Here is a 12,360-nt window from a genome sequence, read left to right as displayed (position 1 = left end):
GTTGCGGAGAGCAGCGGATGTGCTTTATTACTCCTCTTTGGTAGAGAGCTGGTGCTCAGGACGTGGTTATGACTCAATGAGCCAAAAAGTGGCTGCTGTGCCTGCTGCAGCCCACTGCTGAGACCATGCACGGGCAGTAACAGGACCTCTTTCTGACTCCAAAACAGGGTGGAAAAGAAAGAAAGAGCTCGATTGAAAACTGTGAAGTTCCATGCCAGGACTGGGATGATTGAGTCTAACAGGGTAAGTGGGGAAGGAAGTCAGCCAATATGTGAAGAGGAGTAAGAAGCTTGGAGTCTGTCTGGTAGATAAGAGAACTGGGGAGTACAAAAGAATATCTCTTTTTCAGGGGGCTGGGTCTGTCCTGTCAGAATACTAACTGCTTTTCAGAAAGCAGAGAGAGGGCACTCAAACTCTCTGGCCAGTCTGTACTCCTCCCCGCTGGGTAACTGGCTCTTGAGGTGTGTTGGAGTTGGACTGTCTGGAAGGCTGACTTGCTTGGAGCACATGAAAGCACATGTGCGTGTCTCCTTGGCTGCAGACTCTGTCAGAGCTGGGGGACCCTGAACAGAACCTGGCCTCGTCGTCCAGTGAGGAAGGCCAGCCACAGAGCTCCGACTGCCCTTTAGACCAAATGAGGCATGAGGGCTCTTGCCATCCACCCCTTTTCTTCTATGAGCTTCGCAGGCCAAAGAACTTCCAGAGTAGTAGAGGAGAGATATGGAGTAAAAGACTCTGTGTATATCAGTGGCACCTTAGGGCGTGTGTCCAGGAGGCTACAGTGATCTTTGTCCTTTAGGAAGTACCAGTGAGTGCTGTGAGTCTGGATTCGGTAGCAAACTCTGCCATCCCTACAACATTTTCCTGTAAACATAATTTTCCTCTTACATCAACTTTCATTTAATCTCATAGACTCCATTTGTGAGAGATGGTCTTTTATTTAGCTCACCATTGTCTCCATTTTAGTTTTTCTTGCATGCTTTAAAACCCATTGTTCTGTTTTTTTTTTCTTCTGTCCTTCCCCTCCATCTTCATGTTCTTTCACAGTCGATCAAAACGAAACGTAAAAAGAGTTTCCGCCTCTCTCGAAAGTTTCCATTTTACAAGAGCAAAGAAAACATGACCCAGGAGAGCAGCATACAGGAACGTAAGTAGCAGCAGGGTACAGAGAGCAGACCGCCCACAGCCCCGCCCTCTCGTCCTCATTCGTACCTCCCCTTCTGAGAAGACTGGGAAAGTGTGTGTGCGTGCGTGTGTGTAGCTATGTGTGCGTGTGTGTGTATGAGTACCTGCTTATTTGCAGAGTCAGGGTAGAAACCGGTCTGCACAGGGAGACGTTGGGTCTTTTTTGTCCAGCTCTGGGCTCTGAAAGAATGTTGGAGGCTCTGAGGTGGAACTGGTTCCAGGGCTGGCCTACCAGGAAGTCCCTGGCACGGGCGCTCAGAGCGCCAGGCTGAGCTCTAGTGTGGCAGTGATGAGTTCTCAGCCAGTGTCAGGTTTAGAAAAATGGTTTTGAAGAGACCGAGGTCTAGGGACTCAGTGTTGCTCTCCTGGCTTCTTTCTTTTGTGTTTTCGTTCCCTTAACTTCACTCATCTGTGTTAAGAGAAGAGCCTTTTCTTCCCTGGACGCCTGGAGTCGGGCCTGCTTCTTGAATTACATGCATGTGCATATGCACACAGGATGTCCACATGGCTCTAACAGACTCACCGTTATCCCAGAGTGATTACAGAGCCAGCTTGCAAAATAAAATCCTTTCTGCTTAAGGGAATTGACACAGAAGGGGCATTACTCAACTTTGTCCAAATAAAGATTTATCGAGAAACACAAAGCTGGTTTGGTAGAAAAGGCCATAAAGCTGAACTAAGTGAACTTTTAAGAACCAGTTTAATCCTGAGAAATATTATTATTCTACTATATGCCTCAGAAATTAACTGTTCTGACTCTAACTTTAAACACCAGGTCAGGCTGGTGAACTGAATCTCATGTGGCTCATGGTGAATTGTAAACCTCTCCTTTTCTGCCTCACAAGAGGGGTCTTGGGGTCCTGTGCTGTTGGGACTGGCAGGAGACTGACTAGTTCTGATAGGAAATGTCCTTTTTCTAGGCCAGCCTGATTCATGGTCATGGTATACATAGATCGTTGCTGTCTGGGGTGGTAGCCAGTAGATACAAGGCTGCCCTCATCCAGATGGAGGTTAGGACTCACAGTCCTGGGTAGCTCAGTAAGAAGCACTAGGTGCAGTTGGTTCTGCTCATGAGTAGTAGGAGATAGTCTGAGACAGAGGCCTGAGGTGAGGTCACCACAGTTTACCAGACGAGTCCCAGAGCCTCTGCACTGAGCCCAGCCTGGGGAGGGCGCGCTGTTGGGTGGCTCAGCTGAGGTGGGGGGTTGCCCATTAGATAAGAGTTGAAACTGCCTAGTGCTTATTCTCCAGAAGCTGAGCTTATCCCCTGTGGTCTACATAACTCAGACTGCATGAAGCCTTCCCTGAAGGGTTTGGACAGAGTGAGTCAGTACTGCACGCAAGCTCCTTGGGATGATAATTCTGCCTGCCTGCCTGCCACACACAGATGTTTGCTCTTTCATGCACCCTCAGAGGGAAACGGTGATTTCAGGGGCAAAGCAGAGACCTGGGCTCTATAACTACAAATTTAGTCAAAGCAAGTGCTCCAACCCTTGGGAAGTCACCTGTCCTTTCAGCCTACAGGCTGTAGGCCACCTCAGAAAGGTAGTCCACTCCAAGGCCCTCTGGCAGCACATAAGGCAGCGTGACGTCCAGGTATCTTATCTGACCTGGGACATTCTTTCTGCAGCAAAGTTCTTAACCTCACTGTAGTTAGAGGTCTTCATAGTATTTCATACTTCTGTCACTAATGCTCACCTGGCTCTGTATTCTTCCTTCCCCTTGTCTTTTTCCTCTACTTTCTTTCTTGTCCCCCAATTCTTTCCCTCCCTCCCTCCCTCTTTGTCCTTGCTGTCTGTGAAATCAGGACTTCCCTGGGTTAAGTGACGATTATTATGGAGCAAAGAACCTGAGTAAGTCAAACTTACACACCATTAACTATATTTGTGGCATGAGTGGAGATGCTGGGGTTGGGGGTGTAGGGGACGTGGGTAAGGGCAAAGGGTGAGGGGAGGGCAGTGTTTGTGATGGTACTACCGCAGGAGGAAGTACAAGTGTCTCTGAGTGTCACCTTTTGCTCTGGATCCCTGGTACCCTAATAAAAACCTATCATTCATGTCTGTGTTTTCCTTTTGTACCTTGAAGTGGTAGGGAGCCATCTTGGCATCCCACCTTAGAAGGGAGGTGGGCAAGGAGTACTTCTCCAGAGATGACCACTCAGCTCATCTCTACCCTGTTGTTGAGGTGAGGGGTGCCTGCTGGTTGGATTCCTCTCTTAGTGAGACAGTACTAAAGAACTGGGCTTAAGAATGAGCTGTTTCGGTCTCTAACTAGGGGCAAGAGTCCTGTGAAGCCCTTTACCCAAAATACATCTGGGATGTCCCAGCAGGTCCAGGGGCCTCAGCAAACAGCTGAGGGCCGGCTTTCCGCACAGCATCTCTAATGGCCTGAGCTGGTAGGGGCCTCAGCAGCATTTATGGACCATCTATATCTAGTACTTTAGCTCAGGAAAACTCTGACTGACCTCTCGTCTCTGGAAAATACTCCTAGAGTAGAAAATGAAGGGACCTAGATGACAGGGCCTTAGCGTCCCCGCTGTGTGCAGAGGTGTACACACACACTGCCATGCTGGGTGAGGTCTGTCAGCATATACTCTCCTTCAATCAATAATAGAGGCATGAAGGGAAAGGAGCTTCCGCAGGGAATTGCTTAGAACCTAGCCATGGGTGGCGACTCAGCCAGTCCTTCCAGGGGGCCACAGCATATCACGGTCCAGAAGAGTGTCGTCTTGGCTGAAATGAGCAGTGTCTCCATAGTTTGTCCTGTCCATGTTTCATCTTCATTCGCCTGTCGTCTTGGGAGTAGCGGGCTTTGTTTGGGCCAAACTTTGCCTTGTGCCTCCTGTGATTGTGGCTGCTCCGCCCACATTCAGATGGGGGCAGGTCCCAACGGTCTGAGACAGGAGGGCTGTCTTGTCCTCCAAGTGTTCTTCTTTGTTCATTGTCTCTGTGTTTTGACATGTCTGTCTTCTAGTGGATGGAGGAGCACCCCCCTTACCACTGAGGCCAAGCCTTCCTCCTAGGTAGTGGTGGCAGGAGGGCTGTTGGTCCCACTGAATGGTCAAAACACTGGTCCTTAGTGACTGCTCAACCTACCCAGTGCTTAGCCTCTTAGTTCTGGAGCACCTCACAAATCTGTACTTCAGGGGCTCTATCTGGGGAGGAAATTCAAGTGCAGCCTGGTCCCTGGCCTTCTCTTTGCTACTGTTGCTACCTTTCCTTTCCTATTGTGAGCCTTGGAAGATGCATTTTGAGATAGGGTTTGGAAACCATCCAAGTCAGTTCTTTTGGTTCAGATGAAGAGGATGCTGCCAAAGAATGGAAGGCTTGTAGTGTATAGGGAGGGACTTGGCAGACCAAGAGGGCTCTGGGGACAAGTACGAGGTGGCCGGGGGCTCAGGATTAGAGCTGTGCCTCCCAGTTGGTAGCCTGGATGTGGCAGACCTGTGGCCTGACTTGGTTGGCAGCTCAGTGTCTCGCTCCTGGAGTATTTGAGTTTTGTGCTGCGTGTGACCTCTCAGTGGTGTGTTCTGAATTGGAGTCTCTTTCTTGTTGGCTTGCAGAGGGAGTGACATCCAACACCAGTGACAGCGAAAGCAGTTCCAGTAAGTGTATGTCATTCTCCCCCATGTCATGTAGCTCCGCCGTGTGTCCCAGCCATCCTCATTCCAGCGTTGCACGGCTGCCATTTCTGTTCAGAGGCTAGTGCTTCTTTTAGCCATGTACACTTTGAGACCCTGGAAATGCTGTGGCCATTTTGTCCTTATGGGATGGGGTTTAGGCCGGGGATTACAGGAGAGTGTAAGCCCTGCAGTTCTGGCCAGGCCCTGACTAAAAAGCATCCCTGGGGCTCCGGGAAGGGTGAGCTGCCAATGAGTAAATTCCTGCCGTGGGCATTATGTGCTGTAGGTACTGCCAGTTTTACAGATTTGCTCAGAGATCAAAAGAAAGATGGCTCCTGTGGGATATTGTCCTGAATTGCCTTTCTAGGTCGCTAGGACTCCTGGGTTAAGGCTTGGTGTCCTTGCCTTTTAGCTGGGTTAAATGATCAGGTAACTGCCCAGTTTTCCTCCAGAGATCCCGTGAGCAGGCCAGAGAAGCCACAATTCAAACCCCATGAACTTTGGGAGCACTGGAGCACGGGAGCAGGAGTTGTGGCTGGAGGCCTTGTAATATCTGCCCAGGAGTCTTAGGCTCAGAGGAAGTCTGTGAGCAGGCATCCTGGGGCTTGATGTAAATATCGCTGCCTTCCCTGGCACTGTCGCCAGCCACTTTGGGACCTCCAGGCACCCACGACCAGCCGGCTTGGCAACTGTTTTAGGAAAAGCTCATCATTGCCAGGATATATGGAGCTCTATCCTGAGGAGAAAGCAGGGCTCAGCATTGCTCTTAAAGGGCACTAGGGACCTTAGCCAAGCTTTGTGCCACTTTTCTGGATGCTTCTTCCAGTGAAGGGGGAATAGGTAGACCCTTAAAAGGGTGAAGTTAGGCTGCAGCTTTGGGGACCTGCGTGAGTGCCCTGACTCCCCTGCCTATAGATGAGGGGACACGGGCAGTGTATCTCAACCAGTTGAAGCTTCCCTGTGATTCTTACAAGTTGCAAGAGAGCAACTGAGCACAGTTGACTGCTACCTATAAGAACAGGTCCTGAGAAATTGGGGTGGTTTTTGGTGGAGGCTTCATGGCTTCCGGGTCATATCTCTTTGCTCAGCTATATTTCACTGAACGAGAGGACTCCTGACTCCTGTCCCAGGGACAGTGAAGGGCTTCCTGTGCTTTCTTGCCAGTGGGAAGCAGAGAGGCCCATGGGGCAGGTGTGAGCAAGTACCACTGACAAGGCTGTTTTCTGGCAGAGGTGGGGGTGAGGTGAATGTTGTAGGGAGACGAGGACACAGGGAGGCAGATTATAAAGTGCTAACGTGTCTCCTTTTTTTTTGCAGAAGGACAAGAGGATGCTATTTTGTCATATGAGCCAGTGACACGGCAAGAAAGTAAGCCCCCTTCTGAGAGTCTTGCCTTCAAGCTAGTCTCATGGTCATGGGGCCTCCTTCTCTTCTACTGCTCCCTAGTGTTATAGAGAAGGGGGGAAGCCACCCAGTGTGCGCCCCTCACTACACCTTTGCTCGCTGCCAGGGTGCCTTCCAAAGGATAGGACGGATTTACAAGGATGGCAAAGGTCGATTTCAGTGGGTGTGGCCACTACTAAAAGAGAGGTCCTGGTCCCTCCCTTTGATGGCTGCTCTGAAAAAACCTTGCTCAGCTGCGGATGCCCTTGCAGAGATTTCTCCTGAATCCTTTGGAAGGGGAGATGCTTCTGACTTCAGACTTGCCTTGGACTTAGATATTCTCAAATTAAAGGCTCTTTGATGTGTTTGTAGTTAAAAGCCAGAGAATGGCCCCGGATGCTCTGCCCTGTCTGCGTGGCTGCTCCAGAGTCTCCGTGTTCTAGGCAGACGTGGAGGTAGAACAGGCTATTTGGTGGGGGGCCTTGCTCACTATCTTCATGATCTCTCTCTTTCCAGTTCACTATGCAAGGCCTGTGATCATCCTGGGCCCAATGAAGGACAGAGTCAACGATGACCTGATCTCGGAGTTCCCACATAAGTTTGGATCCTGTGTGCCACGTAAGAGCCCAGGAAGGCTTTGGGAGTGAGGCATTGCTGCCCTAGGAATTGTTGCTCTGATGTTTTAAGGAAAGGATCTGGGGCCAGGTTCTAGGATTCTCTGGGAACAGGGTACATCTCACACCCTGGAAGAGATTAGGCAGCAACAGATTCCCCCCAAGCTGATGGGGTTGGGAGAACTCAGACATCAGGCTGGCCTGCTCACTCCCTTTGAGAGAAGTCTGAGTGGTGATGGTCGGGAATGATTGGACAAACGGGGGCCCAGCCCAAGTGGTGTTGGCATGGCCTGCTGGATGGCTTGTTAGGTTCACTGGCTCCGCTGCCAGGTTTGGCACCCTCTGCCAGGCCTTGGCCCTGGAATCTCCACCTTTCTGGGCCAGTTTAAGCTAAAGCAGATAGCCCTCTGTGTGTGAGACCTGATGGTTAGAAGAGAAGTAGGCAAGACAAACTTCTACCCAGCTGCTTTTTCCCCCCACTCATCTGAAAAACACTGGAGTGGCCCCAGGACCCAGGTGAGAGAGGAAGAAGTCAGCTCTTTTGGCCTGGGGCAGGTCATTTGTCCTTGGGCCACACAGAGTTTCCTTTCTTCCTTCAGATACTACCCGGCCTCGACGTGATAATGAGGTGGATGGACAAGACTACCACTTTGTGGTATCCCGAGAACAAATGGAGAAGGACATTCAGGACAACAAGTTCATCGAGGCTGGCCAGTTCAACGACAATCTCTATGGGACCAGCATCCAGTCAGTGCGAGCAGTGGCCGAGAGGGTAAGGAGGGAGGAGGTGGCTCTGCTAGATAACCCTCACAGGGAACGCAGAACTGCTCCTGCCGAAGTTCCGCTTGGATCCTCATCCTTCTAGCACAGGGCCTACAAATGGCACTGCAGACTAAGCCGTGCCCACTCTGCATGTTCCCAGCCCCTGGGTGGAGGTGTCTGTCACCCCAGAGCATCACCCACCTGAATAGGGACCCCTCTGCAGACATGGCTTTTTCTGGCAGTAGGAGCAAAATGTGGAGCCTGGGTACCTCAGGGGTAGAATCTTCTAGGTCTCTCTGGGTGGCTCTGGGTTCCCCCCAGGTGGATGTTTGGGTTGCCACTGGGTAAGTGCTTGGGGTTGGATAGCAGGGACTGGGTGGGCTGATGCAAGTCTTTGATTTTTCAGGGCAAGCACTGCATCTTAGATGTTTCTGGCAATGCTATCAAGAGGCTGCAGCAAGCACAACTTTACCCCATTGCCATTTTCATCAAGCCCAAGTCCATTGAAGCACTCATGTAAGTATTTGCTGGGACTCAGATACTCCCAGCTATGAGAGGGCCCTGGAAAGGAAATAAAAAATAAAGTGATTTGTTGGGTAGTGGTGAGACTCAATGGAAGCTCAAAGGAAAGTCTGCGCCCCAGCTCTAGTGCTGAGGGCTCCTCCTGGTTTGAGTGCCTGTGCGTGTATTCCCACTTGGGCTTTTACATCTGGAAGGTTTGAGAAAGATGTTGAGCCATTGGCCACTGGTGCTCTCAGAGGGCAGCTGAGCAGATTTTCAGGGAGCCTGGAACAATCCTTTACATTAATCAAAACACAGAATCTAGTTTGGTACTATTTTTCTTCTGTGTCCTTGGCAGGGAAATGAACCGACGGCAGACATACGAACAAGCAAATAAGATCTATGACAAAGCCATGAAACTGGAGCAGGAGTTTGGAGAATACTTCACAGGTAAGAATCCTTGCTGCCCGGCTGGGGTGACGTGGGACCAGCCAGATATCTGTTCTATCAGTGTCTCCAAGAGCCTCAGACACCTCGCACAGAGTTTCTGGATGCTCTTGTGCTCAAACCTTTCCAAAGTACTCCAATTCCCTCCATCCAGCCAGAGCAGTTTAGCCAGTTTATAGTGTCAACCACCATCACCAAACGCTGCCTTAGATCATTATGTTCATTTTGTCCTCGTGTCCCTAGTAGACTGTAGGCTCCCCCTTTTACTTTATTCCCCTCCCTCCCGACTCCCTCCACAGTCCAGTACTCGGCCTTGCATGTTTTAGGTGCTGAATAAACATTTGTTGATGATGATGGTTCCTTGGTGTGGTATTCAGGTTGTCTGTCAGCATGTGTGTGTGTGCACGTGTGTGTGTGTTGTTTATATAGTCACCTACATTAGAAGGTCAGTTCCTAAAAGGTTGGGAAGGTTTCTATGTAATACGTTGCTTACCTTTTAAAGTACAGTGACATGTATGTGCAGGTCGGTGTTGAGTGAACTCTAGCTGGTGGTGCTAGTAGGTTAACCAGGGAAAGGATTCATAACTGTATCTCACACCTTGGGCTTTAGAGCTCCCTTTACGATTAGTGTCCGTGTCCTTGTTTGCCGGGCTGACATCTGACATAGAGCAGATGTGACGGCCCCAGGAGCACTGCCTCTTGCCAGAAATTGTGGCTTTCAGCTCTTTCTCTGGATAACTCGGATTTTCCAAATCTTCTAGTAAGGCTGCTTTAGAATTACCAGCTGCTGGCCTCATGGCGGCCAAGAGCAACATGAGCTGCAAGGTCTGGCATCTAATGGGTGCTTAATAAACATTTTTTGAACAACACATTTTCCTATTCTTTGCTGCTTAGTCTCACTGTCTCAGCAAATTGACTTCAAGCCCTGGGCTTGGAGTGCCTCCCAGTTTCCCTTGCTGCCCTAGGCTCACAGACAGCCAACTAGGGAAACCAAAGCCCACATCTGTGTGCGCGTCTTGTGCCGGGCTAAGCTGTAGGATTGTTGGGACAGGCTGGATTGCCGGGGCTTGGGGGGTGCCATGGACCACAGTAATAATTCTGTTTTCCTCTTCACTTTAGCCATTGTACAGGGTGACTCACTGGAAGAGATTTATAACAAAATCAAACAAATCATTGAGGACCAGTCTGGGCACTACATTTGGGTCCCATCCCCTGAAAAACTCTGAAGAATCCCCTCCAACCATTCTCTTGTGAACAGAAGAAATCAAGTCCCTCTTCCCTCCTCCCTCTTCATTCCTGTCCCCACGGGGAGAACAAATGACTACTGTTCTTGTCCCCTTTTTTAGATATGTCAAAAAAAATTGAGTTTTCTAGTCCTGTTCTGTTTTTTTTTTTAATTTTTGTTTTGTTTTAGTTTATTTTTTGGGATGATACCATCTATCTCACTCATCATGTGACTGTGCCCATTCCTGCATGGACCTTTCCCAAGCACTAGCACAGGTGCAAATCCATCAGAGTCATTGTTTTCATAAAAACCAAGCAGAAGCGAAGAGAAGAGAGGAGGACTGATGGAAAGACAGACTCTGGACAGCTGCACGGCTGGTGAAGTGAGCTCAATGCACCACGTGATGAGATGCTCCTGGGCATTTCTACCTATCTGTACTGCTGTCATGCAGCTCTGAACGGTGCAACGTAATGGCAACAGAAAGTATCTTATTTATATATAGATATATATATGTAATTTATATAAAATATATAGAAATTATTATATATATATATTATACACTCTCATATAATATATATATATTCACACACATTTGGACTAGAAAATCTATGGAGACTTCATCAATGGTACTGTGTTATTAGAGAAATGCTTTAATTTTCATATTCCAATCAGATGGCATCTTCTATCCCAACTGGTTGGGGAGGAATTGAAAATGGTAGTAAGTGCTGTACGACGGGCACTCGCATTTGGTCATTCTCTTGAGAGCTGGGGGATCTCTAGGAGGGGGTCAGCCAGTGGCCTGCGAGAAAGGGTTTTTGCCTGGGGGTGAGAGGGTTCGAGACGTGACCCTAAAGCAGCTGCTGCCCTTGAGGTGCAGTCAGTCCTGTGTGTGGAAAGAGAGAATGGCTAACGATGCTCCATATTAAATTGCGTATTGTTTTATGCCACCTGATATGTCTGCATGAGAGGTTTCCTTTTTGTTCATTTTTAAGCTGCTGTTAAACCAAAACCATGTTGTGCTACTGTGTCAGCCTTTTCATTATTCCAAATTTTACTTTTACTATTTAAGTGAATGCGTAGAAGCCAATTGGACAGTGTTCTAAAGGCTCATGACGTTCTGGAGGAGCCGGGCCTGGGGCTAGAGTAGGTGACCAGGCTCGGCCCTCCAGTCAGTGGAAGGGGCAGTGGGGGCTGGTGAGAACTGAGAGCAGGAGCTGGGGCTCTGCTCTGTGTTGCTGTGTGTCCCTTAATTCACCTGCCAGGGACATGCTGGGCTCAGCTGAGGCCCCTTCATGGGCCCACCGACAGGGACAGGGGGTCACTTGCCTTCTATTTCTGTGCTGGGCAGTGGGACAGCACTGGGCTTGGCCAACCACATAATGAGAAGTTTGATTTGGGTTTTTTTCACCGCTGCTTCATCTGCCCTACCCCAGCCCCCTCACCAACAGCTGGGAGCTTACTGTTTCTTCAAGGAGAAAGTAGACTTGAATGCTGTCGATTTGAGCTGTAGAGCTAAGATTCGCTTACTGGAGAGATGTGAAACCTTGTTGCTTTTTCCCAGAGTCAGACGGCAGCGATTGTGGTCAAGGGAGTTTTTCTCTGACCACAGATGCAGGTGGCAGGGGTGGCTCAGGCCCCACCCCACCCCACCCCACCCCACCGTGCTCCTTTGAAGCCACCATGCCTCCCTCGCCTCCACACTGGAGGCATGACGCAGGGGAGGAGAGCGGAGACATGCTTGGCCCTAGGGTTGAGTCTGGAGTTTCCTAGCCCCCTGTGTTATAACCAGTGCAAACGATGCCATGTTGAAGAAGCTTTGAGCACGACCAGGCAAATTTAGGAAGTGTGTTACCAGTTCTCCTACCAGCATAATGAGGCTAACTGTCAAGTGTGGGGCCCAGACTGAGGGTAAAGCAAGGGCAGCAGCTTTCCCTGGGCCGAACGCTGGATGAAGGCAAAGAGGGGCAAAGTGATGGCTGACTGTGACTCTGGTGAGGGGGGTGAGCAGGCAGTGCTGACTTCTCTGATGTTAGTAAGTGATGTGGTCCGAATGCTGCTTGACCCTCTACCCCTCCCAGGGAAGAAAAGCAAAGATTCAAAGTAAGCATGACACTAGTTGGTTTACCAGTGTTCCTTCCAAGGAGACATATATTTTTTAATAAATGATAGTTGCAATGAACTGTGGCCCAGAGACCTTCTTGAAGTAGTTGAGAAGGGAGGGTGGGGGCACAACAGTGGGAAAAATGTCCCAAACCTTTGTTTGGGGGCCAAAAGGCTCTCTACTGAGTGACCATCAGTTGACAGGGTCAGGCATTCCTCTGGATGGTTCTAGACCCCTGTGGTCCTAATAGATCCTTTGTGAAAGTTATGTGCTCAGTCTTCCACCCCAGCCCCCAAATGCTGCCTCAAATAGCACCAACCAGGCGGGGGGTGGGGGATGTCCACATCCTTGGTGGCAAAATGCTGACATTCTTCCAGAAGGTACACAAGGAGGGAGCTGCCTGCTGCAGCAAAGATGTTTGTTAGAGAAAGCAGGGGCCAAGTTAACAGCAGAGACTAATAAATATGGTGAGAAAAAGCTGGCCTACTAGTGTTTCCAGAAAGCATTGAGAGCTCAGGGG

At 49.6% G+C, this 12,360-nt stretch overlaps 1 protein-coding gene across 5 annotated transcripts in view; it reads left to right on the top strand.

Annotated features, from left to right (window-relative positions):
- DLG3 (discs large MAGUK scaffold protein 3) overlaps window positions 1-10,758 on the top strand; it is a 62,627-nt gene extending 51,869 nt beyond the window's left edge. For 4 of the 5 annotated variants that reach the window (XM_087427546.1, XM_014794910.2, XM_014794912.2 and 1 more), the window contains 9 exons: window positions 168-243; window positions 1,048-1,147; window positions 4,748-4,789; window positions 6,125-6,175; window positions 6,707-6,808; window positions 7,404-7,576; window positions 7,973-8,082; window positions 8,426-8,517; window positions 9,634-10,758. In XM_087427546.1, the coding sequence (XP_087283672.1) occupies window positions 168-243; window positions 1,048-1,147; window positions 4,748-4,789; window positions 6,125-6,175; window positions 6,707-6,808; window positions 7,404-7,576; window positions 7,973-8,082; window positions 8,426-8,517; window positions 9,634-9,740 (853 nt within the window). In that variant the 3' untranslated portion in view covers window positions 9,741-10,758. The remainder of the gene's footprint in view (window positions 1-167; window positions 244-1,047; window positions 1,148-4,747; window positions 4,790-6,124; window positions 6,176-6,706; window positions 6,809-7,403; window positions 7,577-7,972; window positions 8,083-8,425; window positions 8,518-9,633) is intronic. The other variant, XM_087427545.1, reaches the window with a different exon arrangement.
- Window positions 10,759-12,360: the final 1,602 nt, after the last annotated feature.

Source organism: Ceratotherium simum, chromosome X (assembly GCF_057802395.1).
Source record: "Ceratotherium simum simum isolate JZ-2026a chromosome X, ASM5780239v1, whole genome shotgun sequence".
Taxonomy (NCBI): Eukaryota; Metazoa; Chordata; class Mammalia; order Perissodactyla; family Rhinocerotidae; genus Ceratotherium; species Ceratotherium simum.
The sequence above is the reverse complement of the archived record's forward strand: the minus strand, read 5'-3'. Positions and strand labels throughout refer to the sequence as shown.